Raw genomic sequence first — 26,716 nt, 5'->3', positions numbered from 1 at the left:
CAAAGAACTTATTAGAGAAGGTGTTAAACTTTAGAGTGTTTAATTTACTTTGGTTTGGTCATCAGATTAATTGTAGTCCATGAAATTGATTGTTTTAATCTTAGTTATATTAGATGATAGAATTTAATCTAACTTATTCCCCCACTATGAAGTGGGTTGATCAATGGGATTTTGTTGTTGAAGAGAGTGTTTTCCTTGAAATTATTGACAAATTTTGGGAACAAGAGGTAACAATATACTAATTTTGTGATTAATAATGCAGGAAGATTGCTAGATTTTTGGCTGATTATCCATTTCCAATAGTATTCTTAATACACTCACAAGCATATTATAATTCCGCATCACACTGATCTATAAAATCAAATGCTTCTGGGGAAACAAACTGAATAATTAGATCTCCGAGCAACAATAACACTTGGAGGACCAAGGTTCAAAAATGAGAAACTTGCATAAAATGACTCATCACAACTACTCTAACGCGAGTAGGCATGAACTAAAAACCTTCACTTAAACTCGGGCTTCTCTGGGTATGTGCAGCCTGACCTTTGGATGATAACAGTTGCAGCATAATTACCAGCCCTAACACAGTCCTCAATAGGTTTCCCCTGAAGCAACTGAGACAAAAATCCTCCAACAAAAGCATCACCTGTACGAGAAAGTGAGTGAGTGAAATTCTATGATGATGAATAAGCAGAGGTAACAATAAGCCGATTCTATCCAGCATACAAGAGCATACCTGCTCCGTTAGTATCAACCAATTTTTCTTTAGGCAACACTGGTACAGGGAATGTCTTCACTATGCCATCCTCGGCAATAACAACAGGATCAGCACCCTGAGTAATCACAGTGATTCTCTTGTGTGTTCCTGATGCCTTGGGCCACCGGGAGATCTTAATGGCAATCTCTTCCACATTATCAGTCTGTAATAAGAGCACTAATCAGATATATGAATTTCAACTGAAGCCTAATATATTATTTAACAAAAAAAAAACAGCACACTTACCTCCCAACCGTGAGCTTTTGAGAAGGCTCTTGCTTCTGTTTCATTGCCGAAAACATAATCCATGTATCTGAAGCACATGAAACAAATTCTATCAATACTCTGCTTATACTTTCTGAGGTAAATTCTACAATCAAACAGGAAGATTAAAACTTACGGCAAAGCCTTCTCCTGAGGATCCTTGAAGAATTCACAGATAAATGGAGCAGAGAGGTTCATCATGAAAATCTGCACATAAAGCACAAGTGTATAACAGTAACCTGTCAGACTCAAAAGCCATTCAAAACAAGCAGAAAAATAAATGTGAAGCCAAAATTACCTTGTCATTTGCAGCAGCATGTTCAGCCACAAGTTGAATGGATTCCGGAGATACAGTTAGAAAAAACCCAGCAATGTAGTAGAACTTGGCTTTCTCAACTATCAAATTTAATCATACATGCAAGTTAGTTCAACTTTCAAATCATCGAAAATTGAAGAGGGACTTTGATATTTCAGGAAAAGTAGAAAGCTTATATACCCAATGCCCAGTTTTCAGGTTTCTTCAAATGGTCAACCTTGTAGCAGTTGGCAGCAGATAAATTAGCAACTAATGACCTGAACATAAAACCATGGATCATCAGCCCTTACAATCAAGCACCAGGTCGGCATAACTTGATAAAACAGATTCGAAGCACATCAAAGCAAGAATTAATGTAGTTCTACAGCATGGAGCCTAACTCATTGACAAAAATCTCATAATCAGCTTCAAAGGTCTTTATGTTACACACCAATCTATATCAGCTTAATAGCTTATGCTCCTTTGCGTAGATTAATTTTAGCATTGCATTCTGGTTTAAGAAGCCAACTTTTAACATGATGTATTTAAAATCCATTAATAAAGATACACGGCCAACGCTCCAAGTCACTTATGGGTACGACATGATATCGTAACCATATTTTAATTTGTGTTTACCTATTTCTGGAAATGGAGCAAATGGAACAATTGCTAAGTGCACTAAATTAGATAAAGATATCCTTTATCACACCTTCAACTGATCATAAAAAATAGAAACATAGCAAGTAATTTTTATGTACATGTACTGCACACTACAGTATTCTAGCCCCATCAATGTCCTACAACTATACAACTCCAGTCTAGAATTAGCAAGTGAACTGTATTACTAGAACATGCAATGAATTGAAAGACGTACAATAACCATGAATTCCAGTAATCTTCAAGATGGTTGACTGCAACTTCCAAAGCTAGATCATCCAATCAAGGAGATGACATAGATGGTTCAAAAACATGTTTTGAATTAGATGCACCAAATAAACCACATTGGCCGAGATAAGTGACTCGTTTCTTAGCAAGCAAAAAAAAAATTAAAAAACCCTAGAAGAGCCAAAGTTTGCCGTGTGATGCTACAATTTTCTCCATTTACTCAAGAATAAAAAGTTCAACTCTAGGAACTCTGAAGGGCTAATTGGATAAGTGTTAAATTTAGGGAAGGACATACTATTGTTTGTATGCATTATGGACATCCTCATGAGGAATCCCATGCACATTTAAACAAGAAACCACAACTATTTCCTCAATCTACAAGTGCATACCATAAGAGCCATTGCGGTTTAATTAAACCTCACCCTAAGATGGTCCAAATGTAAACTATCTAAACTGAGTTTTTCAAATAAAAGAATTTCTAAGCAACAACTTTGAACTACCTCCAAACATTTATATCCTACTCGGTTAGTATAAATATGTAACTTAAGAAAATTTTGTAAATGTTAGTGGGCATAAGATAAAGTAGGATAAATTAAGAAAGAAAGTGTGAAAAGGTGGGGTGAGCGTAAGACAAAGATGAATATAAGTAAGAAAGTGTGGAAGTGTAATTATTTTGAGGATAATATACGTAAATGGTAAAGGGGTAACCCTAAAATTGTAAAAAGCTAACTGGGTAGAAGATATAAGATTGGACAAAAATGACAAGTGAGAAGATTTAAAAAGAAACACATTTGCTATTAGGAACACTCGGAAGCTCATTGGTGGTTGTCAACAGATATTCAGCCCTAATTTCCAATCAATCATTAAGTTTAAAGTGGTTTAAGCTTCTTTCCTTACTTTTATTTCAGCCATTGTCATTGTTTTTCTAATTAAGCTTGTGTCTTTCATTGTTTTGCATTGATTGAGGTTATTTAGGGGTCGTTTGGTTCACACAGGGGAATCGGAATGGAATGAAGGAGAAAGGAATGGATTCCCCTGATTTAGTCTAGTTGTTTGGCTGTGTCCAGGAAACGGAATGAACTAAATGCTCATTGATTCCCTTTGTGACTGTTTCGTTCAGGGAATCAAATTATGATTTTACATATTATTTATACTCAAAATATATAAAAGTCTCAAGTTAAACCAATATATACATATAAAATCATAAATCAAGTAAAAAAATTTACACAAAATTGTTGTTAGTACCTATTGTTCGTACATTCAAGAAACCAATATATACACGAACATTGGTTTATATATACATGAACATTAGTATATATAAACAACGTCATTCCAAAAAAAAAAAAAAAAAAAATAACCCCACAAAACCCATGAAAACGAACAGTGAGTATCAATTTTTCACCACAATTTAACAAAAATTAGGAATAAAGTATAATTTCCCCAACAATTAATGAACAAAACAAAAAAAAAAAAGGTTGATTAAGGTAGAAAAACGTGAAAAACAAGAACAAGCACATGATGAAAGATTGTCGGAGATCGTTGCCGGTGGACGTACCTTGTCAAAAGCGGTCGAATACCGTCGCCAGTGCACAAACTCCGGTGGCTGCCATGGTGGCCGGAGCTTTAGTAAGAGGTGGCGGCTACTGGGTTTTTTTAGGGTTTGAGAGGAGAGAGAGAGTGATGGGTAATGAAGCGGGGAATGGGAATGGAAAAGTCTGGTGGAGGGGGGGGAGGGGGTGGGGAATCAGTGTGGAACATATTTGGGTAAACTCAAAATAAAAATGGGTAAAGGGAATGATAGAAAGTGACAAACAAACATCAATAAAGGGAATTGGGCCTGTCCATTCCCTTTCCCTTTGATTATTACCCCCAACCAAATGGCCCCTTAGTGTCTTCTAGCCTTGTTATAAGAAAATGGCAGAGGACTTGAGAAGAGTTGTATGAAAATGATGGACTTGATAAAGTTAATTCTTATATAAAGACATTCTTTCAAATTGAAAGATTTACCAATGCTTATGCCAATATATAAAAAAAGCTCAAGGCGGACTGAAGCGAGACGGTTCTGCTGCGCCTAAGTGCGCCTAAGGCGCGCCTAAGTGTGGCGCAGTATATGGGCAGTTAAATTTTTTTGGCTGAAGTTTGCTTCAAGTGCGCCTCACGTGCGCCTCGGGCGCTTTTAGTGCGCCTAACCCAAAATGCTTTACCCAGACCAAATTAAGCGATCACCCCTGATCGCCTTGTGCCGAGGCGCGCTTTTTCAAGCACTAGCTTATTCTAAGTACAATAGAGCAATGAAGTGTATCTGCATTGCCATAGCTGTAATAGTATGTGATTCAATTTAGGATTGGGTTTATAATCCTACTTTAAAGGAGCTAACTATTTACCTTCAATTGAATTTGGCTGCTTGTGCATTAAAATTACACACATAAAATTACACAACTTCAAACAGGTCATTGATTCTTTGTTTGATTTTGAGGTTAGTGGTAGAACTGTGAAGGCTCATTTTAGAAGAGGGATCACTTTAACTTAATTGGGGGATTTGAAAGAAGATTATTGAGATTTCATGAAAGCAAGGGAACTAGACCCTAATAACAAAGAGATAGTTAGGGAGCCATCAAATGTGGAGATAACACTACAAGAAGACACATCAATGAAGAAAGAGAAAGCTGAGTGGGGCTAGGAACTAAGGTTTTTTAGGAAATAAGAATCAAGGGAGCTTGGACATTCAAATAGAAAGTCCTAGGACTAAAGCTAGAGCAAGTTGGGCTTGCATTTGATCCTTTAGCAAAGAGAGCAAACTTGGAAAGGTGTAAGGTTATGGGTCTTGTAATTGAAAAAAAAAAATGTGCTTGTTCATTTGGAAATATCCAACCCAATGTCCCCAAAGTTAGCTTATCTCCAACAACTAAAGCAATCTTTGTGAACAAAAGAAATCATGCTAAGCGTATGGTTATCTCTAGGGTAGGTATTAAAAATCTTAAACAACGAAAGTGGTTTACAATATTTTCACCCCCATTCGATGAATTCTTTGAAGGTCTGTACCTTTACAACAAAAACGAAAATCCTCCAAGGCTACCCAAGGTTTGTTTAGGTATAAAGAGGAAATGTGATGTCTCCCCCTTGTTAGATCTTTCCAAACTTCCAAGGACTAATATGGGTAGTTACATGCGCACTAGAGCTACTTCATGTCTTTTTTGTCATTGAACTTTAATTAAGGTACCCAAAAACAAGCATTAATTGTTGGTAAAGGACATGTTACCTATAAACAAGCAATGATTGATGGTGAAGGGACATGTTATATAGTCCAGAGGGACATATATACGGAATATAGGAAAGCATGAAGAATGGAGAGGGATATTAAATTCCACTAAGTTAAAAGAAAAAATAAAATGGTTTGATTAGAGCAAGCACGGAAGAGATGCATTCAAAATTTCAATAATAAATGGAGAATGCAAAAGAGCACCTAAGCAACCCATTATAGGCAATCATAAGAAAATAAGCACTTCAGCAATTAGGATCACAAAAAAGTCACAAAGGATAAGTGGATAACCAGAGATTAAGACTTACCTTTCACCACCAACAATACAAACAGCACAAGTACCAGTAGGCACAGACTCATGCTCATAATAATGAACCTGATTAAATAAAATGCATACACGTCAACGAAAGGCAATACAATGTATTTAAATTTACAGATAAAAATAAAAAAAAAAAAAAAAAAAAAAAAAAAAAAAAAAAACAGCGCACATATAAACATTACATTAACACCAGCACTTGTCGCATCACGCTTCATCACTTCTCCAAACTTGTCTTTGCCAATGCAACCAATGTAGCTAGTAGCACCGGGTTTTTGGAGCATCCACTGAAAAAGGAAAGAAACAGATGTACATTAATAACACAAAGATTAAACCTATACTCCACTTCAATCATGAAACTTATTCCGAGCTATACCTGGCAAACCCTGATCGAATTTTGGGTAGCACCTGTCACAAAAACAAACAATAACCCATTAACACAAACATCATTAGCTCCAAATATATTTCTCAACCCTTTCTGAAACAAGGCATATTTAGCATAACAGTGCAAATTACCTCCAGCGATAAATTCCACCTTGAATTTCTCATCCATCTCTCCATACCTAGAAATGGGCTTCAACTTTTAGTACAAATAATCATCAAACTCATGTATATATCCCTAAAAAGGGCTTAAAGCCAACCCGAACGAGTAAGAGAAAACCCGATTGCTTAAATAAGATAAATACACTAGTGAAACCACCATTATGACGAAACACATAGAATTTACTCGACGATCATCGAGTAGTGAAATAGTTCCAATGTTATATGCTTAAATATAAAATCAAATACAACCTTTTTAAATATCAACAGATTGTAGCTTAATGAAATTCCAATCTATAATCATCTTATATAAGAGGTAGCTCACTTACATAGGCACATGTTTATCTTCAGCAAGAATGGCATTGTTCAATTTGATGTCATATCTGCATCAAAATCAACCAAATCAATAAATATACTCCATTTCACAAAACTACCGACAAAACATTTAAAAATAATTAAATTCGATATTCATAGATCGTTTCATAAATCATCAAAATAAAAATAAAAATAAAAAAATAAAAACCCAATCATGAAATTACACTATTCAGATGTAGAATTATTTCAACAATTTCCATCCAAATATCTTAAAAACAAAAACATAAGATGAAATTACATTAATTAACACAGTCTATTAAAAATTATTTCATCAAATACAACAAATTAATAGATAAAAAAAATCAATAACATGAATCCAAAGAAATCAGATAAAAAAGACGAGGACTTACTTCTGCAAGAATTCATCGTCGACAACAGCAGAGATATCCAAAAGAGGATTTCCCATGCCCAACAAAACACCTTCAGACGCCATTTTTAGAGGAAGAATGAATGAAGAGAATAGGAGTGTAATGGGGAAATGAAGTGAAGCTCAGATTCAGATCTAAGAGAAGGAGGTGGTTTATAGGCGCACAAAAATATCAGTCACTCACCAACCCCACTTTACTTTTCGACATTTGGGCCTGCGCACAACACAAATTATTTGAACCCCTTAGTCTCACCAACCGTCTTTTTCTTTTTTTTTTTTTTCTTTTTTCTTTTTTTTTTTCTTCTCTTATATATTTTTGTTTTTGATATTGATTGATAGTTTGTCTCACAACTTTATTATTTCTCCATAAATTGGATGATTATGAACGCGGAGTATAGTTCTCTTCACTTGAACTAAAGTAGACTAATCAGATTTTAATAAAGTTTTGATCGTTTGGTTAGTTTGATCTGAATTTTTTTGATATGTTCTAATCTAATCTGATGTATTAATTTTAACTACATTGTAACACTGATAATCTACAAGAAAACACGTTGTCAAATTGGATTTTGTTAGTTTTGTCTCATCATGTGCTTTTCGAATATGTAATTTTCATAATTGTTTAAATACTTTGTACTTGTTATTTATTCTAATCAAAATTAGATCAGATCAGACCAAGGTTGTTAGAATCGGGATCCTACCTTGGATCGATGAGGGGGTTGGATCGAATTGATAGAATCGGATCGTAGGATCGTAGGATCCTACTTAATAACAAATAATATTATATATTATGCTATAAATTGACTTAAAAACATTTTTTTTGAAAAGGGGTTTCAATGCCGACATTGATTTGCTTAAGAAAGGTCGATCATCATTTAGCTTTGTCTGTATGGTAGTTAGAAGATTAATAACACAAATTTAAATTGATAAATTATTTGCAAATTTGTCAAGAATGAGACCTTAATTATGACGATTGCAAGTTGTCAATTGATAAAATCATATTTGTTTCGGGGTTTTCTGATGTCCTGCGGGAGAGTTACAATTCCGAGACTGGAACCGGACGCCTGTACCTGCAAAATAACGGAGACTCCTGGGAGCTCCGCTTCCAACGGTCAAGTTAGTACCTGACTAAGGAGTAATCAATACAGAAATTAAAGTAATGAGATCTCTCTAGGTGAGAGTGCTTAGTATTGGTAATCTGCGTCGTTAGCGAGATTAGCCGGTTGTTGATGTTCCGTAATAACTCTGTTCTTCTCTGCTTGATTACTTTTTCACTGCTTAATTAATGAGGATTAATTGAGTATTTATAGCCTTGAGAAGCGTGCCACTCTCTAGGTTTAAGGTAAACCTAGGGCTGATCGGGCCTCTAGACTGAATTGGGCCTTGATGGCCGGTTTTCCCATTTGGCATGGGTGGACACGTGGCGTGTCTAAATTGGTCCGTAGAGGACGTATCTGTGATTGACACGTGGCAGGCTCCTGTTGGCCTTCGTGAAGGACACGTGGCGGAACCTGGTTGGTCCACTTGTCAGACGATGATTGGTGGATAAAAATCCCCTAATCATTTGCCCCTCACAGGTGGCACGTGACTGGTCACGTGTCGCCTGTGACAGGTGTCGCACGGTGACAGGCGACGGCCTGTTACAGGTGTCATCTTGCAAACGGCCGAGAGATTTTCCCGCCCAAATTTTGAATTTGGAAGCGACCCTTCGCCTTCTCACTTTGCCTATATAAGGAAGTGCTGACTTCGGTCATTTTCACATTTGAGAACTTTGCGAGAACATTCGGACCCCTGAACTTGCTCTGACATTTCGGACCTTTTCTGCCTACCGCCTGTTCTGACAAGCCGACTGACCCGAACTTCCAGGACTTCATCAACCGTCACTCGTTCAGGTAACTCAGTTCTCTTACTCTTAATTTTCTTTTTATTTTTTGAAATGGCACCACGGAAGCACACGACACGACCTAAGTTAGTGATCAGCCGGTCACCGGGGACGGCTGAATCTAGGACTAGGAGTGCCGCCTGCCCTTTTCTGGACCCATCTTTGCTCTTTATACAAAGTCCGACTGTATCTGTGTCTATGCAGAACGTGATGGCCAGAACGAAACAGACTGCTATGATATCAAACTCAGACGGCTCCTCCCAAAGGGTGCTCCTTAGTGAAACATCTGACCAGGCGCCAGATGTAGAATTGAAACGAGGCGACTGTCAAGCCGACAGTTCTGAGAGAGGGGCCAAGGTGGTCCCTTCCCATCTTACCGTTGACATGTCTAATTTCCCTCCTGCTCCTTCTAAGGGAGAGGAGGCGGGCCCCTCTAGGAGAGGGGAGGAGTCGTCCTCTTCGGACTCGTCAGAGGACGAGTCCGAGTCCAGCTCTTCTGGCCACAGTTCTCCTGGCTCAGAAGAAAAACATAGCCGCCTACAAGAGGCGAGACGTTCCCATGCAGTTGAGAAGGGGGACAATTGGGCGGAGCCGTCCGCCTCTTACAGAGAGGAAAACGCCCCCTACTACTGCAGGGTACCCCGGGGCCGGATCGCAACCATGCAAGACAACGTGGCGAGCTTTATTGCTAACCACAAAATGGGCCCGGAATTTTTACTGTTCGTGCCGGATCCAGAAGACACTGTCGTCTGGCCGGCTGGTACCAGCTATGGTGACGGCTGCTTTGGCTGCTATGTGGCGGCCATCAAAGCTGGACTGCGCTTCCCATTACATCCGCCTGTTCAGCGGATTTTAGATGGGTATGATCTGGGGTTATGGCAGTTAGCCCCCAACTCTTGGGTAAACGTACTCGGCTATGTGGCCGGGTGCGAAATGAACGGGGTGGAGCCAAGCTTTGAGGCTTTCGCCCACATGAACTATCTCAGCCGGACCCCTAAGTCGGGAGGTACCGGCTGGTATCAATTAACAAGCCATAGGGGTTACCTCATGACGAGAGGTAAGGCGAACAAATGGAAGGATTGGCGGAACACCTTCCTTATTATCGAGGGTTCAGACACGGAGCTGAACAAACGTTTTAACAAGTGGAATAGGGATCCGCCTCTTCTCGCAGGCGGCCGCAGCATGCCGCCTGTTCCCCCAAAGGCTAAAAAGAGATCCTAGACAAAGGACTCTTCAAAGTAGAGACTAGGGTGAACTCTACTTCAGGGGTACGAGAGCAAGTACCCCTAAACTGCGTCCCGAGCTTCAAGTGGCTCTATGACGAGTACTTTTTGGCCGCCTGTGGCCTCAGCAGTCGGTGCTCTAGAGGTAGCCGGCCTGACAAATACTCTGTTTTTTCACGCCTTGTTTACTTGGGATTTTTACTAACTTTGCTGTTTATTTCTTGCAGCTGACGCCATGAGTAAAATAACAGCATCCAAGACTGCAGCGACCATATTGCGGGCCTCGCTCATGAAACAGTCGTATGCCGACTCCCCTAACAAGGAGGCACCCTTGGTAAGCTTCGAAAACTCTTCCTCTTTTAGTTGTCTTATGCATATACTAACTCTTTTTGTTTTCAGTCTGGCACTCCAAGGGCTTCTTCCTCGCAACAGCCGGACCCCAAGGCCCGGAGGACGACTGTTGCAAGCTCTCCTGGGTCTTCCAGGAAAACAGTGGCGGCTGAGAAGCAGCCGACCACTTCTTCAAAAACCCAGGCGGGGCCGCCTAGATGTATGGACACTCACTTGTAAAAACTCACCCTTGCTTCCTTCTTGACTAGGTCTAACTTGTTTTTTTTTTTTTTTTTTTTTTTTTTCTTTCGCTTAATGCAGCCGGCCCCCAGGGACTTGACTTGGTTGAGGTAGCCAAGTCTATGGTTAAAGTGGTTCCTCCATCTGACAGGGAGGCGGTCAGGGGTGCCGGCACCCTTGACCTTGATGGGATTTCAGGGGTCCTAGCTGAGGTATACTTAGCATATTTTTGAGCTTTTGAGTTCCAGGACGCCTGTTAACTTTTTTGTTTGGAAACTGACGCCTGTTTTTCTTTGTACTTAGGCCCTGCTCCGAGTCAACAACCTTCGCAAGCCGATTGATCGGAAAAACAAAGAGGTAAAGGCCGCAAAAGCTATGGCCGCCTCCAGCTGTGATAAGGCAATGTTTCAAATTGCCCAAAATGAAGTACTGACCATTGATCTTCTTTATTATCAGGCGCAGGCTACCGCCGCTGTTCGGGCTCAGTTAGAGGCGGCCCAAAAGAAGGTTGACGAGCTGGAGGCGACCGTCACCAACCTTAAGGCCGAGCTGAAACCTCTTCGCCAAAAAATGCACTCTTACGAAGCCATGGAGAAATCTTTGGCCAACGTAAAAGAACGCCTGGTGAACCAAGAGAAGAGTCTTACCCAAGAGCTCTCGGATAAGGCCGAGCAAGAGAAACAAGAGCTCGTCCGGGAGATGGTGGAAGACTCCGCTCAAATCCAGCGCATGACCTGGGAACGACTGTTCCCCAGTGCCGACTTTGCCTCATGGGAAAGAACGTACCGCCAGTGTTCGGAAATATATAATCAACAGATCCTGGCGGCTGTTGAAGAAGAGGCGTTGGACGGTGCGTTGGAGGAGGAAGAGCCGGTTGTGGCGCTTGTGCCACTTGGGGGTAAGGCATCAAAAGAGGGTGCAGCTAAAGCCGAGTCCAGCAAGAAGAGTGCTGACCAGGCGGCAGCTGCTGATACTGAACTGCCCCCTACTTAAGCTTTTAGTATTTTTTCTTTTCACGGCCTGCGTGCCGTTTGCTTTGTAATTACCCGGCCAGGGGGCCGGGGTTTTGAATATTCTGCTGGTCTTTAATGGTCGGCTCATTTATCAAATTTTTGTTTTGGTTCAAATTTGTCTAAGTATTTTTAATTTGTTCACTAGACCGACTGTTGTGTATGGCCGAACGTTAAGACAGGTACGAATAGTAAGTATGCCGCCTATGCCCCTGGACGACTGGTTGTCTGTTTCCAGGATAGATGATCAGTCGGCCATTTATTCAATCGGTATTCGAACTCTTTATTCAATTTGTCTGGCCAAGTAAATAGAATTACCTAGTCGCCAAGGAATTAAGTAGGAAAACAAGCGGCGGGTACCGGTTGTTTCCCTTTATTGCCAATGTTGGCTTTTAACTCGTAATTTGTTAACCTAGCAAGAGTATTGGTTGAGAGCCTTTGTTTATTAAAAACAAGTGGACGACTCATACCTTTTAGGCTCCATACTAAGTTTGAGTGACTATTAAGTTAACATAGGAGTTACTTAGTCTTCGTCACAATCTAGATTGAGTAGTAGAGGTACCAGGCGGCGTAGGCCGGCTAGACCCCTTGATTCGCCAATGTTTGTTGGCTATTAACTCAATAGGTTATCTAGTAGGAATAGGGGTTCGAGTGCCCTTGTTTGTTTAAAACAGGCGGACGACTCAAACTTTTTAGATTCCATACCAAATTTGAAGGAGTGACTATGAGTTAACTTTGGAGTTACTCAGTCGCCGTCACTTTTGTTTGAGAAGTAGAGGTACCAGGCGGCGTAGGCCGGCTAGACCCCTTGATTCGCCAATGTTTGTTGGCTATTAACTCAATAGGTACCCCCTGCATTTATCCCAAGTAATACAGGCGGTCATCTGACTCAGATGTCAACTGCTACCACTGGTTTGGTTAGTGATAGAGTTATCCTTGTCTCAAAAACGGCTACGTGGTTGCCCTTGGGGACAGTCGTATAGGTGCCGTGTAATTAGTTTATAGAACAATGTTCCACCCAAAAGGGAGCTGCTCTCTGCGACGAATTTCATCCGGAGGGATGCCGTCGGACGCCTGCTAGGATGTTGGGACAGGTCGTATTAGTTTTGTATATTTGATCAGGTGGCTTGGCGCCTGGTCTGATCATTCGGCCGGTGGCCTTGGTAAGTTCTTGGTGAACGTAGGTGCTAAGTAAAAGAAGGGTAGCCGCCTGTTAGGCACAGGGTCGGCCAGGCCCTAATCTTTTTAGCTAAGTATTGTGAGTAAAATACTCAATGGAGAGTAGCCGACTGTAAAGGAACAGACGGCATGCCCCTCTGAAGATTGAGTTAAAAAACTCAATGGAGAGTAGCCGACTGTAAAGGTACAGACGGCATGCCCCTCGTAATACAAAAATTGAATAGTAAGTGCAAACTTTATTAAGTAGCTCTTTACTTTACATCTTTCAGAAGAAATATTTTTTAAGGTTATCTACATTCCAAGTTCGAGGCAACGGTTGTCTGTCTGGTGTTTCCAGACGGTAGGTACCGTCCCTGACTTCCGCATAGATTCGGTAGGGTCCTTCCCAGTTGGGAGTTAGTTTGCCAGACTCTTTAGCCCTACCAACTGCTTCCATTTTTCTAAGTACAAAGTCCCCTACCTTGAGTGGACGCCTGTGTACTTTTTTGTTGTATGATCTAGTCATTCTCAGGCGATAGATCTCATGGCGCAAGACAGCATTGCCCCTCTTTTCAGGAAGTGAGTCTAATGCCAGGCGCATGGCTTCCCAGTTTGCCTCTTCGTCATATAGCATTACTCGAAGAGTCGGCTCGTAGTGTTCTATTGGAAGAACAGCTTCTGCACCATAAGTTAGGAGGAACGGAGTTTCTCCAGTCGCCCCTTTTTCAGTCGTCCTAATGGCCCAGAGAACATGTGGTAGTTCATCCGCCCATAGGCCGCCTGCTCGTTCAATCTTTTTCTTGAGACCGTCTGAGATGATTTTATTAAAGGCTTCTACCTGGCCGTTTGCTTGTGGACGGCCGACAGATGCAAAGTAATGTGTAATTCCTTGGTCTCCCAACCAGCTTTTGAGAACAGGCGTCTCAAATTGGGGACCATTATCAAAAACCATAGACATGGGAACCCCGAACCGAGTGATGACGTTTTTCCAAATGAATGAAATTACATCTTTCGTCTTGATTCCCTTTACAGCCTCCGCCTCTACCCATTTAGTGAAGTAGTCAACGGCAACAAGTATATACCTTCTGCCGCCTGTAGCAGGCGTATATGGACCCAGAATGTCCATGCCCCACTTAGCAAACGGTAGTGGGCTGTGAATGGTAGTGAGGTCAGTAGCCGGACGGTGAATTAATTTGCCAAACCTTTGGCACTTGTCACATTTTTTCACCATCTCCATTGCATCTGCTTTCAAAGTAGGCCAAAAGTAGCCCTGCCGCCTTGCCCTTTGAGCAAGCATCCTACCACCTATATGGGAAGCACAGAAACCAGAGTGAAGATCATCTAGTATCTCTCGTCCCTTTTCAGGAGTAACACACTTTAAGAAGGGTTGAAGGTACCCCCTCTTGTGAAGTTCTCCCTGTATCATTTCAAAACAGGAGGCTCGTTTTTTCAGTGCTGCCGCCTGTTGAGGATCATCCGGCAGTGTACCGTTTGTCAGATATGCCCTGATTGAATCCATCCAGGTTGAGCTTCTGTCTAGGATTCCAATAGGGTTTTCCTCGATGTTTCTCTTCTCCATTACTTCCCAAAAAACAGTTCGAGGAGTATCGGAGGAGGCGGATGATGCTAATTTCGAAAGTGCATCTGCTTGGTTGTTTTCTGATCTCGGCACTTGGATCAGATGGAAATCCTCAAGGGAGCCGACTGCTTGTCGGACCGCCTATAAATACTTGATCATGGCCGGATGAGTTGCTTCGTATTCGCCATTGTACTGACTCACTATCAATTGTGAATCAGAACAGGCGTCTATTTTTCTTGCCCCTGCCGCCTTGCACATGCGGATCCCGGCTAGTAAAGCTTCATATTCTGCCTCATTGTTTGAAGCCTGAAAACTGAAGCGTAGAGCATACTCGAACCTGTCGCCCTCTAGAGATTGACATACGACGCCTGCTCCACAACCATTTGAAGTAGAGCTTCCGTCCACATATACCTTCCAGACTTGGTCTGGAACTTGAGAGTCGGGAGGACGAGTCATCTCTACAATAAAGTCAGCAAAGGCTTGCCCCTTCACTGCTTTTCTAGGCTCGAAATTAACTTCGAGGCTCTGTATTTCTATGGCCCATTTGATCATTCGTCCTGACGACTCCATGGTGGTAAGGGGCCGCTTGATTGGTTGGTCTGTATACACGACGACTGCATGTGCCAAAAAGTAGGGCTTCAATTTTTTAACAGCCATGAAGAGTGCAAGACCAAATTTCTCCACTAGGGGATACCTCAACTCGGCATTTTTCAGTACGTGACTGACAAAGTAGACCGGGAGCTGACAGCCGTCCCTTTCAGCTAGGAGCACAGCGCTTAACGCATGATCAGATACGGCCAGGTACATGTAGAGTACTTCTTTGGGCAAAGGGCTGACCAGCCTTGGCAAGGAATGCAAGTGAACTTTCAATTTCTGGAAGGCCGCCTCAACATCCGGCCCCCATTCAAACCTTGCCTTCTTCTTAATGGCCTGGAAGAAGTATAGGCATTTGTCGCCTGATCGGCTTAGAAATCTTCCCAAGGCCGCCAGACAACCTGTTAACTTCTGAACCTCTCGGATGGTACGAGGCGACTGCATGTCAATGACCGCCTGCACCTTCTCAGGGTTCGCTTCTATTCCTCTCTGATTGATAAGGAATCCGAGAAATTTCCCAGACTCAACTCCAAATACACATTTCTTGGGATTGAGCATGACATGGTGCCGCCTGAGTGTGGCGAAAGTTTCTCGGAGGTCCGTCAGATGATCTTTCTGAAGTTTAGTCTTGACAATCATATCATCAATATATGCCTCGACGTTTCTCCCAATCTGATCAAAGAACACTGTGTTTATCATTCGTTGGAAGGTAGCCGGGGCATTCTTAAGACCAAACGGCATGACCGTGTAACAGTACAATCCCTGATCAGTGACGAAGGCCGTCTTCTCCTGATCTTTCTTCCATAAAGGAATTTGATGGAAACCAGAATAAGCGTCCATAAAACTCATCAAGGCATGGCCGGCTGTTGAGTCGACCAGGTTATCAATTTTAGGCAGAGGGTAACTGTCTTTGGGGCAGGCCTTGTTCAAGTCTGTGTAGTCTACACACATTCGCCAGGTGCCATTCGGCTTTTTAACAAGCACCACATTTGCAACCCAATCTGGGAAGTAACATTGCCGAATGAACCCTGCATCAAGTAATTTTTTGACTTCGGCGGCTGCCGCCTGACCTCTTTCTTCACCATGGTTCCGCTTCTTTTGCCGTACCGGCTTCTTTTTCGGATCCACAGCGAGTTTGTGTACCGCCAGATCAGGACTAATGCCTGGCATTTCATGGACTTCAAATGCAAAGATGTCCTTGTATTCTTTCAACAGGTTGTGAAAGTCGTCACCAAGGTTTCTCAGAGCAGTCGTCCCAACTTTGACTGTTCGGTCAGGACGTGAGTCGTCTAATATCAGGTCCGCATGCTCACCAGCCGGCTGAGGGCGGAACTCATCCGGCCGCTCCTCTGCCAATGATTGCTATTTTCTTGCTTTTCTTGCGGACTCTGTTTGGGACGCCTTTCTTTTTTTGTCGCCTGTTTCTTGAACAGGCGCACTCTCCTTGACATTGTCAAGGTCTGTTTTTTCTCCACTTGACCCAGTGGCCATAACAGTGGGCTTGACATCCGAGAGATAGCACTCTCGGGCCATCCTCTGATCTCCCCTTAGGGAGCCGACTGTTCCATTATCCCTTTCAAACTTAAGCAGCATAAGTGACGGGATTATAACAGCCTTGGAATTATTCAGGGTTGGTCGACCCAGAATCATGTTGTAGGCCGAGAGTTCCTCTACCACTAGGAACCGGACTACCATGTGTCGTCCTTCCCCTTTTTCGCCCAGGCGAATGGGTAGATCTACTCGTCCCAGTGGGTGGACGACTCCTCCTCCAAACCCTATTAAAGGGTGGGAGGCCGGATGTATGCAGTCCGTCTGATATTTCAGTTTTGACAGACATTTGCTGCTGATGAGATCTGAGGAGCTCCCGGTATCGATGAGGATTCGGCCAACTCTCTGGTTGGCCACTTTACATTCAATAACGAGAGAGTCGTCATGCGGCCCCCTTATTCCTCCTAGATCCTCTTTAGTGATGACAATCTCAGGAAATGTATATTTGGACGGCCGTTCTTGGTGAACGGAATTTACATCTAACCGCCTTATATTATCTTTGTTGCCCCTAATAGTGCGGCCGCCTCCTGAGAAGCCGCCTGCAATGGTGTAGACGACTGCATCATCTGTATCGGAACTGTCGGCCTGCTGATTCTTTTTGGCCGACTGCTTTTTTGAGGAAGTGTTTCCCGTAGATTTCTTGACATAAGTGTCAAGATCACCTTGATCAGCCAAGCGGTCTAGGTACCGCATGAGACTGATGCAGTCATTGGTGTGATGACCAACGTCATCATGATAAGCACAGATTTTGTCTTGGTTCCGGTTGCTTGCAGAACCCTTCATGGGGAGCGGCTTCTCAATTGAGAACCGTCCCATTATTTCTTTTAGGATAAACTGGTTATCCTTGTTAAACACATACTTTGGGGAGTATGGTTTGAATTCTTTTTTCTTTTTCTGAGTCGGCTGTTTAGAGGAGTCAGCCGCCCAGACCTCTTTTCTTTTCTCATATTTGTTGGACGACTGTTTCTGTCGTCCCTCTCTTTTGTCGAACCTCTTTCCGTCCGACTGTTTTATCGTACACAGATCAGTCGCCTGTATATAGGCTTCTGCTTCAATCAAGGCCTCTTGAAGAGTCGCCACCCTTTTTCGAACTAAATCAAATTTGAAGGTAGACCCGTCTTTGAGACCTTTAAAAAAGTCAGTATAAGCTACCTCATCCGGTAACCCTTGAATCTGTATTCTCATCAGGTTGAACCGCCTGATGTAGGAACGAAGCCCCTCCTTCTCGCCCTGCTGAATTGTTCCCAAATCAAGGGTCGTTTTCTTCGCAGGGATGTTCATAGCGAAGTTGGAGGCAAATAAGTAAGCAAGCGTCCTGAAGCTGTTTACACAACCAGTCGGCAGGTTGCCGAACCATTGCTGTGCAATTCCCTTGAGAGTCGCTGGGAAACACTTGCACCAAGTGGGATCATCCAACCCTTGAAGGTACATCAGGTTGGTGAATGCCATCAGATGGTCTTCTGGGTTAGTAGTGCCGTCATAGGCGCCTACTAGAACATTTTTTACTTTGGCCGGCTGAGCGGCTTCAGTAATTTCCTTGGAGAAGGCTGACGGCTGTTCACCAAGTCTAAGCAGCCGTAGCTGCCAGTCCATAGGTTGGACAATTTTTGCTGCAGGTCCACCAAATGGAGGTGGCTGCATAAAATACTGTTGTTGCGGCACAAATGGTAAGTTTGGTACCGCCTGGGCACTATGAAAGCTGGACTGACGGGAGGTGCCGCCTGACTGACTCTCATGGTACGACTGAGTATGCCTCATCGAGGCATTTCGCAAACTGTCTTGAAAATTTGAAGTAGAAGCCGACTCTGATAATCGGTCACTCTTCTTCTGCTCTAGCAGGAGCCGAGCATCTGTGAACGTTTGCTTTGACCCGTCCGCCTGAATATGACGAAACGGTTTCCTATTTCCCGTAGGATAACGGAGTTTTGTGAAATCAAGGGCAGGTGGCTCCCGCTTCTTGGATTTAGGATGGGGAGTCGCCTCTCGCCCTTGAACTGGCTTCCTCTTCAGTGAAGTGGAAGGTTTCTTGGCCGACTGCTCTTTGACTGAAGCAGGCGGTTTTTTGTTGATCAACTCTTGAATCTCTCCCTTGAAGTCCCTCATGAAGGTCATGAGTTCGTTCCTTGTGATGGGAGCAGACCCATCAGTCGGCTGTTGCCGAGCAAGCGGTGCGCCTGCTGGCTCGCTTCCTGTTTGAAGATGCTCCCGTTCCCTCCTTTCGGTATGGCGGGTACGTCGGGCCCTTAGGGTCCCGTCTGGAGCTGTATGAGTTTCAACTTCAAATTCACTTTCGGTATCATGGTCCGACTGAACTTGAGGGTCGTCTAGGGGACGCCTCTCTTCTGGAGTCGGTACAGACTTGGATGCCATCTCTGAAATACTCTCCCCACAGACGGCGCCAAATGTTTCGGGGTTTTCTGATGTCCTGCGGGAGAGTTACAATTCCGAGACTGGAACCGGACGCCTGTACCTGCAAAATAACGGAGACTCCTGGGAGCTCCGCCTCCAACGGTCAAGTTAGTACCTGACTAAGGAGTAATCAATACAGAAATTAAAGTAATGAGATCTCTCTAGGTGAGAGTGCTTAGTATTGGTAATCTGCGTCGTTAGCGAGATTAGCCGGTTGTTGATGTTCCGTAATAACTCTGTTCTTCTCTGCTTGATTACTTTTTCACTACTTAATTAATGAGGATTAATTGAGTATTTATAGCCTTGAGAAGCGTGCCACTCTCTAGGTTTAAGGTAAACCTAGGGCTGATCGGGCCTCTAGACTGAATTGGGCCTTGATGGCCGGTTTTCCCATTTGGCATGGGTGGACACGTGGCGTGTCTAAATTGGTCCGTAGAGGACGTATCTGTGATTGACACGTGGCAGGCTCCTGTTGGCCTTCGTGAAGGACACGTGGCGGAACCTGGTTGGTCCACTTGTCAGACGGTGATTGGTGGATAAAAATCCCCTAATCAATATTAATGTCACGGATTCGCTAATTTATTAGCGATAATTATTGAATAATTAAATTTAGGTGCATATAACCTAATGAGTAATAAAAAAATATGTCAAAATAAATTAAAGTCTCATATTATAGTGAAATGTTAGATCGGATCGTAGGACCGTAATAAATCGTAGAATCGTGTTGAGATCTTACCCCTCATAATTAATGTCAGAGTAGAATCGTAAGATCCTACAAACTTTATGATCCGGATCCGGATTTTAACAACTATGGATCAGACTAGAATATTCTGACTAGACTGATTATAACCTTTATTTTTTGTTTATTTATTTCGATGTGAAGAGAACAAAACCAATGATGTGTATTATGATAGGAAAAAATAAAAGTTTCAAATTAAAGTACTCTAGCATATCATACTAATCATTTACTACGCAACCGATTGTATCTAGCGTTGTTGGATTCAAGTTATGAAAATAACAATTTATTGGGCCCAATTTAAATGCAAATACTTGTAACGAATAAGCAAATTTAGAAACAACAATTGTTTTCCCTTTGTGCTGATATCTTGGAACAATGAATTTGACTCACAAACCCTGAGGTTGCGCAGGGATGTAAAATGCGACCTTAAAAGTCAAGTGCAACAAATTAAAAACACAACATCCATGTTGTTTTGGGGTTTTTGGAGTCCCTTGTGAGAGTTACTATTCCGGATATGCACGCCGACCGTCTGTACCTGCAAAACTACGAAATTCCGGTTGGGTAGAGTTTCGCCTCCGACGATCAAGTTAGAACGTCTCCGGATGTATAAATGTGCGGAAAGTAAATGGATTTTCTCTCTGATTAAGAGAGAATTCTGCAATTAATATTGCTCGGTTTTTGTGTTTTTTTTTATGAATGTGTAATAAATGAGGATTTTCCTCTATTTATAGTAGGAGAGGGTCAGTTCCCCTATTAGGGTTACAGTGCCACGTGTCAGCATCCGATTGGATCCCATTAGGCCTCTCTGGGGGGCTGACACGTGTCAACATGCCACTGGGCCACGTGGCATAGGGTAATTTTACCCCAAACATTTGCCCCTCACAGGTGTGACGTGGCTTGCCACGTGACACCTGTGACAGGTGTCACATTCTGGGAAGGTGATGGTTCGTCTCCTTCCCTCCATTTTTTTTAATTCGAATTTCAAATTTAAATTGGAGGAGGAGGTGACGGTTTGCCTTCTGCCCCTTCCTATAAATGGGAGGCTTCCTCCTCTCATTTCCACGCTTTACAAATTTTTCAAAAACTTCTTGAGAGGAAAAGCTCTGACACCGGTTGCTTTGCATTTCAACCAGCTTCTTCTTTTCAGACACATCCGGATACTATCTGAGTGCTCTTTGCTCAACTCACTGAGGTACCGCCTAACTTTAGTCAATTTTCTCTTCTTGCTTTCAATAGACCCATAGCCGGTCTTTTACCGTCTGGGGCATCTTCAAGCCATTTTCTTCAAAAACGCCTGACCATCCGTTTATTTTCTTTAGCATTCAAAACACCCACAGTCGGTCTCTACCGCCTGTGGTATCTTCAAGCCATATTTTGGAAGAACGGTTGGGTCTTCTGCAAGTTTCAATTGCTCTTCAACGGGGTACGTCCGGGCACTGTCTGGGGTATCTCCAAGCAACAATTCAAAGTTCTGTCTGCTAGCTTAAAGGAGTCAACCGCCTTCCAAGGTTTTTACAACTTCAAGGTACCGTCTCTGCCCCTTGCAACTTTTTTGAGTTTTTCTCGGTTGTATAGGTTGTTAGAGAATAATGGACTCACCCAACACACACAGGGCATGGCCTAAGGCAGTTGTCAAGCGGTCACCGGACACGGCTGAATCTAGGACTGGGGATGTCGTCTGGGGGTGTTTGGACCACCCTTACTCTTCTGCGAATCCGAGCGTCTCTGTTCATGTGCAGGACAGAATGGCTCGGACTAGGTGGACGGTTGTAGACCTCGAGTACCAGTTAGGTGATTCAGCCGAAGCTCCGGTTGATGATGTTCCTTATGACCAACCGGGCGTACCTAGCATGCCCGGAGATGAGATCTTGGAGGAATCCGGGAGCTCAGACGGTGAAGAGACCGTCCAGCAGTCCGACTCCACTAAGTCAACGATGGAGCCGGATGCCCCTCAAGAGGACGAGGAGGCATACAATTGGCCTTCAATAAATAATCCAACAGAGGCGCACATGAGCGCCCGGGACGTGGTCACCTTAAACGCAACCCGTCCGACATTTTTGGAAAACGCCCTGTAGGGGCCGGATGGGAGATCGTAGTGCCGCCTATGGAGGCAGCCGTCGTCTGGGATGATGACTTAGATCACGCCGATGATTACTTTGGCTGCTATGAGGCGGCATTCAAGGCCGGCCTCCGGTTCCCTTTCCACAACACAATTAAAGCCATTCTAAGGGGTTACGACCTTGGCGTCTGGCATCTCACACCCAACTCTTGGGTGAACATTCTTAGGTATATCGCCGCCTGCGAAATGCAGGACATAACGCCTAGCTGAGGAGGCGTTTGCACATGTGCACTATATCAGCCGTGCCCTAGGCGGCTGGAATGCGTGGTATACATTGACCACGCATCCGGAGTATATGATGACGCTAGAGAAGTCGTCTAAGTGGAGCAGCTGGAAGAGCAAGTTTTACATGGTCTCTTCCCCTTCTCTGCAACAGAACCACCGGCTGCGTCGCTACAACAAACACCCGGCTCTCCTGGGAAAGAAGTGTGCCCTCCCCAAAATACCGGAGAGGGCATGGGATCAAATAATGGAGACGGGTCTTTTCAAGAAGACCGCCCTGCCTCTAGATGATGGGACACAAGTCATTGTTCCCAAATACTGGGTCCCTCATCCGAATTGGTTTAAAGACGAGGCGTTCCTTTCCGCCTGCGGTCTTAGCACTTTTTGGAGCAAATGTACGTTGATTGCTAACCGGCATCTTATGCCGCCTGTATGATGTTTGAATGATTCCTAATTTTATTTTTCTTCTTTGTAGAGAAAGGGCTGGAAATGGTTCCTCCAAAGAAGACTCCGGCTAAGTCAGCCGCTGAGATTAGGAAGGAACAACTCGAGAAAAACAAGGCCCAACTGGCGGCCAAAGACGATGGGGTAAGCACCGGTTGATCTTTGTACCGTCTGTATGATTTGTAGCTCATTTTGATGCTAATTGGTTGTGTTGTTTTATTTTGCAGACGGGGAGAAAGAACGTTCCTCGCTCCCTAAGGCAAATTCTGAAGAGGCCGGGAGAGGAGCCCTCCCAACCTTCTTCACAAAGGCGGAGGGTCCCGCCTGCCCCTTCCCCTGCCTCTCCCGGAAGACCGCCGACTCCTGAGAGGCCTACTTCAGCAGGAAAAAGTCTGCAAGATCTGGGCTTGAGCTCAGGGCCGACTGAGGCCAGAACTGGGGAGCCTAAGGTTCCCTCAAGCCGGGTGCTTGTTGTAGCATCCGGTTCCAATGCGGCTGGGGGTGGTGTTACCCCTCAGCCTGAAAACCAAGGTACTGTTCTCACCTTTGATCCCCCCCGGCCGCTTGGGCCTGTTCGAGTCAAGTCCCAAGCTACCCAGTCAGGGGATTCTTTAGGCAGCCGGCAGAATATAGGCGTTGCATATGCTCTGTACTTAACCAATAAATCTCATGATGCAGATGCCTCTTCTCGTTGGCCGGATCTGCATAACTATGCCAAGAGAATGCTGAGGACCCTTACCCGGTCCGAAAAGGAGGCGATACCGGGTATCAACCAGGTCAACATTGACCGCATCAACTCACTACTGGCTGAGGTAATTCACCGGTTGGGGTGCTTTTGTGCAATTTTGTTCATTGCCGGTTGTAGCATAACTGAGAAGCTAACTTCTTTCCGGCTAACTTTGCAGGTGATGTTGAGGGTTCATAGGATGAAGGTCCCCTTGCGGAAAAAGCAAGAAGAGGTAAGGGATTCCCAGAGACGGGCAGCCGAACTAATAGATGTTTCGCAATATAACTCCCTTATGCTTGAAATCCAAACTAAAAGCTGGGAGATGAAACAAGAAGAGCTGATCAAGGAGCTCACGGCTGCTGCTGATACAACCAACAAAAAACCAGCCGACTTTGAACTCCAAGTCAACAAACTCCAGGCTGACGTCAAAGCCTTAGGGGAGGCTGACAAGGAGAACACCGAGCTGAAGGCTGAGGTCAACCGGCTGAAAAATGAGTTGGCCCAGACCTAGGCAGAGCACAAGGACAAGTTGGCGGCTGAGCAAGACCGGCTAGACACCGAGAACGAGCGCGACTGCGAGGAGCGCATGAAGATGGCCTGGTCCATGATCTATCCGGACATCGACTATGCCTTCTTCGACTTGAGATACAAATACACTACTGAAGTATTTGACGCTCAAGTTCTCGGAACCGAGAAGTCGGCGCCCTTTGAAGAATGGGAGGAGGAGCTTGCGGAAGAGATGGTGCTAAGTGAGGCCGGCGAAGCCCAAACCCAGCAACCTCAAGAAGCCCCTCCAGCCGGCCAGGGTCAGCCGTCACAACAACAGCAACAGCAGCAGCAGCAGTAGCTTTATTTTATGCATGTCTTCATCTGGCCTGCGTGCTGTGTATTATCTGTATCTTTCCCCGGACAAGGGTCCGGCTGACATATTTAAATATATATATTTGTCGACTGAGTCAGGTTTGCCTTGATATTATTTACTTCATATTTTTGAATTTTTGCCTCACACAAAATCTCTTTGCTATTTGAATTGATACGTTCGGTATGCCGGATGTATTGGCTCTGTCTGCCCCTGGACGGTTGTTTGCTCATAGTTAATCCAACTCTAAGCATGCAGTCGTCCATAAAAGCACCCGGACTAATAAATAGGCGGTCCTTGACCTTTTTTTTTTTTTTTTAAAAAAAAAAAAAAAGTAGAATTATTCCTAAGTTGGATCAGCTGGCGGTGCCGACTAAGCCTAACCTAGATTATTCTTTTAATCTGGCTGCGGATTACCTTTTGGGTATCCGGCAGTGCCATTGATTGATATGCAGGCGGCCCGTGGCCGAACGTATGCATTTTAACCAATTGCGGATTAAATGACAAGGTTTTGACCTTGTTTATGGAATTTGTAGCCGGTTGTAGTGCTTTTTGGCAAAAGCTGGCTCAGACCAAGATTTAATTCACCGTCTGTATTGCCTTGAAGCAATGACCGGTTGTATCTTGATTTCGATTGATCATTCGAACGGCCATGAGTTATCTTTAACCTAGATAGTCGGTTAAAGCCGTTTGAGTTATGACCTGTAGAACAATGTACCACCCGGAAGGGAGATGTTCTCCTCGACGAATTTACCGAAATGCGTCGCCGGATGCCTGCTCATGTTGGAGCAGGCGGTTTATAATATTTTTTGCCATTGGTCTTATGAATAGCTAAGTTCGATACTTAGCCTTCTACTCAGTTAGAGCAAACGATTGTCCGGTTTTGCATTGCACAGATAGGACTTGGTAGTTTCCCAGTTGTGCATTGCACAGACGGGACTTTATACAAAAGATAATAATAAAAATAGAGTACTCTTTCATTAATACACTATTTACAAAAAATTTACAAGTCCTTAGAAGTAGTACTTTTTCAAGTTATCTACATTCCAGGTTCTGGCTAGCTGCCTGTCGTCTGGGGTTTCCAGGCGGTAGGTGCCGCCTCTAATTTCTTCAAAAATCCGGTAGGGACCCTCCCAATTAGGGGTTAGCTTCCCTTTCTCATTTGCCCTATCGGTTGCCTCCATTTTTCGTAACACGAACTCCCCCACTTTGAGGGGCCGTTTGTGTACTCTTTTGTCGTAGGCCCTCGTCATTTTCAGACGGTAAATCTCATGACAAAAGGCGGCATTGCCCCTGCGCTCCGGGAGTGAATCCAATGCTAGACGCATGGCCTCCCAATTTGCCTCTTCATCAAAGAGCATGATTCGGAGTGTTGGCTCATAAAGTTCAATTGGCAGGACGGCTTCACTGCCGTATGTCATGAGAAATGGGGTTTCACCAGTTGCCCCTTTTTCAGTTGTTCTGATGGCCCAAAGGACGTGAGGCAACTCATTCGCCCATAGACCGCTAGCCCTTTCAATTTTCTTCTTAATGTCGTCTGAGACGAGCTTGTTGAAGGCTTCGAGTTGGCCGTTTGCTTGGGGGCGGCCAATGGATGCAAAGCAACGTGAGATCCCTTGATCTCCCAACCAGCTCTTGGGGGTAGGCGTTTTAAACTGAGGGCCATTGTCAAAGACCATAGACATAGGAACACCAAACCGGGTGATGATGTTTCTCCAGATGAAGGAGATGACATCCTTTGTTTTAATTCCCTTGACCGCCTCTGCCTCAACCCATTTGGTGAAGTGATCTACAGCCACCAGGATGTACCTCCGCCCGGCTGTGGCAGGCGTATATGGACCTAAGATGTCCATGCCCCATTTTGCAAATGGAACCGGGCTGTAGATAGCCGTTAAATCTGTGGCCGGACGGTGTATGAGTCGGCCAAACCTTTGGCACTTGTCACACTTCTTCACCATTTTCATGGCGTCTGCCTAAAGAGTGGGCCAAAAGTAACCTTGTCGTCTGGCCCTTTTTGCTAGAGTTCTGTTGCCTATATGTGATGCACAAAAGCCCGAATGCAGATCCTCTAAAACCTCTTTTCCCCTTTTAGGGGTAACACACTTCAGCAATGGCTGGAGGTAACCCTTTCTGAAGAGCTCCCCCTTGTAGATTTCAAAACGTGAGGCTCGCTTTTTCAACGCAGCTGCTTCTGAAGGGGCATCCGGCAAGGTGTCGTCTGCCAGATAATCCCGGATGGCATCCATCCAGGTAGAACTTCGGTCAAGAACTCCAATGGTATCATGTTCAATGCTTCTTTTTTCCATGACTTCCCAGAAGACTGACTTAGGCACATCACAAGTGGCGGATGATGCCAATTTGGACAACGCATTCGCCTGATTGTTTTCTGACCTGGGCACCTGACTTAGATGGAATTCGTTAAGTGTCCCGGCCTCATCTTTGACCGCCTGCAGATACTTTATCATCACCGGATGGGTGGCCTCATAGTCACCATGGTATTGACTAACGATCAACTCAGAATCTGAGCAGGCGTCAACTTTTCTTGCCCCTTCCGCCTTACACATGCGTATATCGGCTA

General features: G+C 43.9%; 1 protein-coding gene across 1 annotated transcript; it reads right to left on the bottom strand.

The window, feature by feature from the left end:
* Positions 1-228: 228 nt before the first annotated feature.
* Positions 229-7,263, bottom strand: LOC110706239 (adenosine kinase 2-like). The gene is made up of 12 exons (XM_021884132.1): positions 7,042-7,263; positions 6,646-6,699; positions 6,293-6,339; positions 6,153-6,184; positions 5,962-6,063; positions 5,769-5,836; positions 1,518-1,594; positions 1,320-1,417; positions 1,158-1,228; positions 1,004-1,070; positions 737-920; positions 229-646 (listed from the first exon to the last, which is right to left on the bottom strand). The coding sequence occupies exons 1-12, from the start codon at positions 7,122-7,124 to the stop codon at positions 504-506; spliced, it is 1,026 nt and encodes a 341-aa protein (XP_021739824.1). The 5' UTR covers positions 7,125-7,263; the 3' UTR covers positions 229-503.
* Between the last annotated feature and the right edge of the window lie 19,453 nt (positions 7,264-26,716).

Source organism: Chenopodium quinoa, unplaced genomic scaffold, assembly GCF_001683475.1.
Source record: "Chenopodium quinoa cultivar QQ74 unplaced genomic scaffold, ASM168347v1, whole genome shotgun sequence".
In the NCBI taxonomy this organism is placed as follows: Eukaryota; Viridiplantae; Streptophyta; class Magnoliopsida; order Caryophyllales; family Amaranthaceae; genus Chenopodium; species Chenopodium quinoa.
The sequence above is the reverse complement of the archived record's forward strand: the minus strand, read 5'-3'. Positions and strand labels throughout refer to the sequence as shown.

What these genes read in the sequence shown, in the direction of transcription:
- LOC110706239 (XM_021884132.1), bottom strand. Translation starts at nt 7,124, where the DNA reads ATGGCGTCTGAAGGTGTTTTGTTGGGCATGGGAAATCCTCTTTTGGAT. An exon ending in CAAAAGCTCACGGTTGGGAG is followed by an intron (nt 921 to 1,003) that starts GTAAGTGTGCTG and finishes CTCTTATTACAG; the next exon opens with ACTGATAATGTGGAAGAGAT. An exon ending in GGTTGATACTAACGGAGCAG is followed by an intron (nt 647 to 736) that starts GTATGCTCTTGT and finishes TTTCTCGTACAG; the next exon opens with GTGATGCTTTTGTTGGAGGA.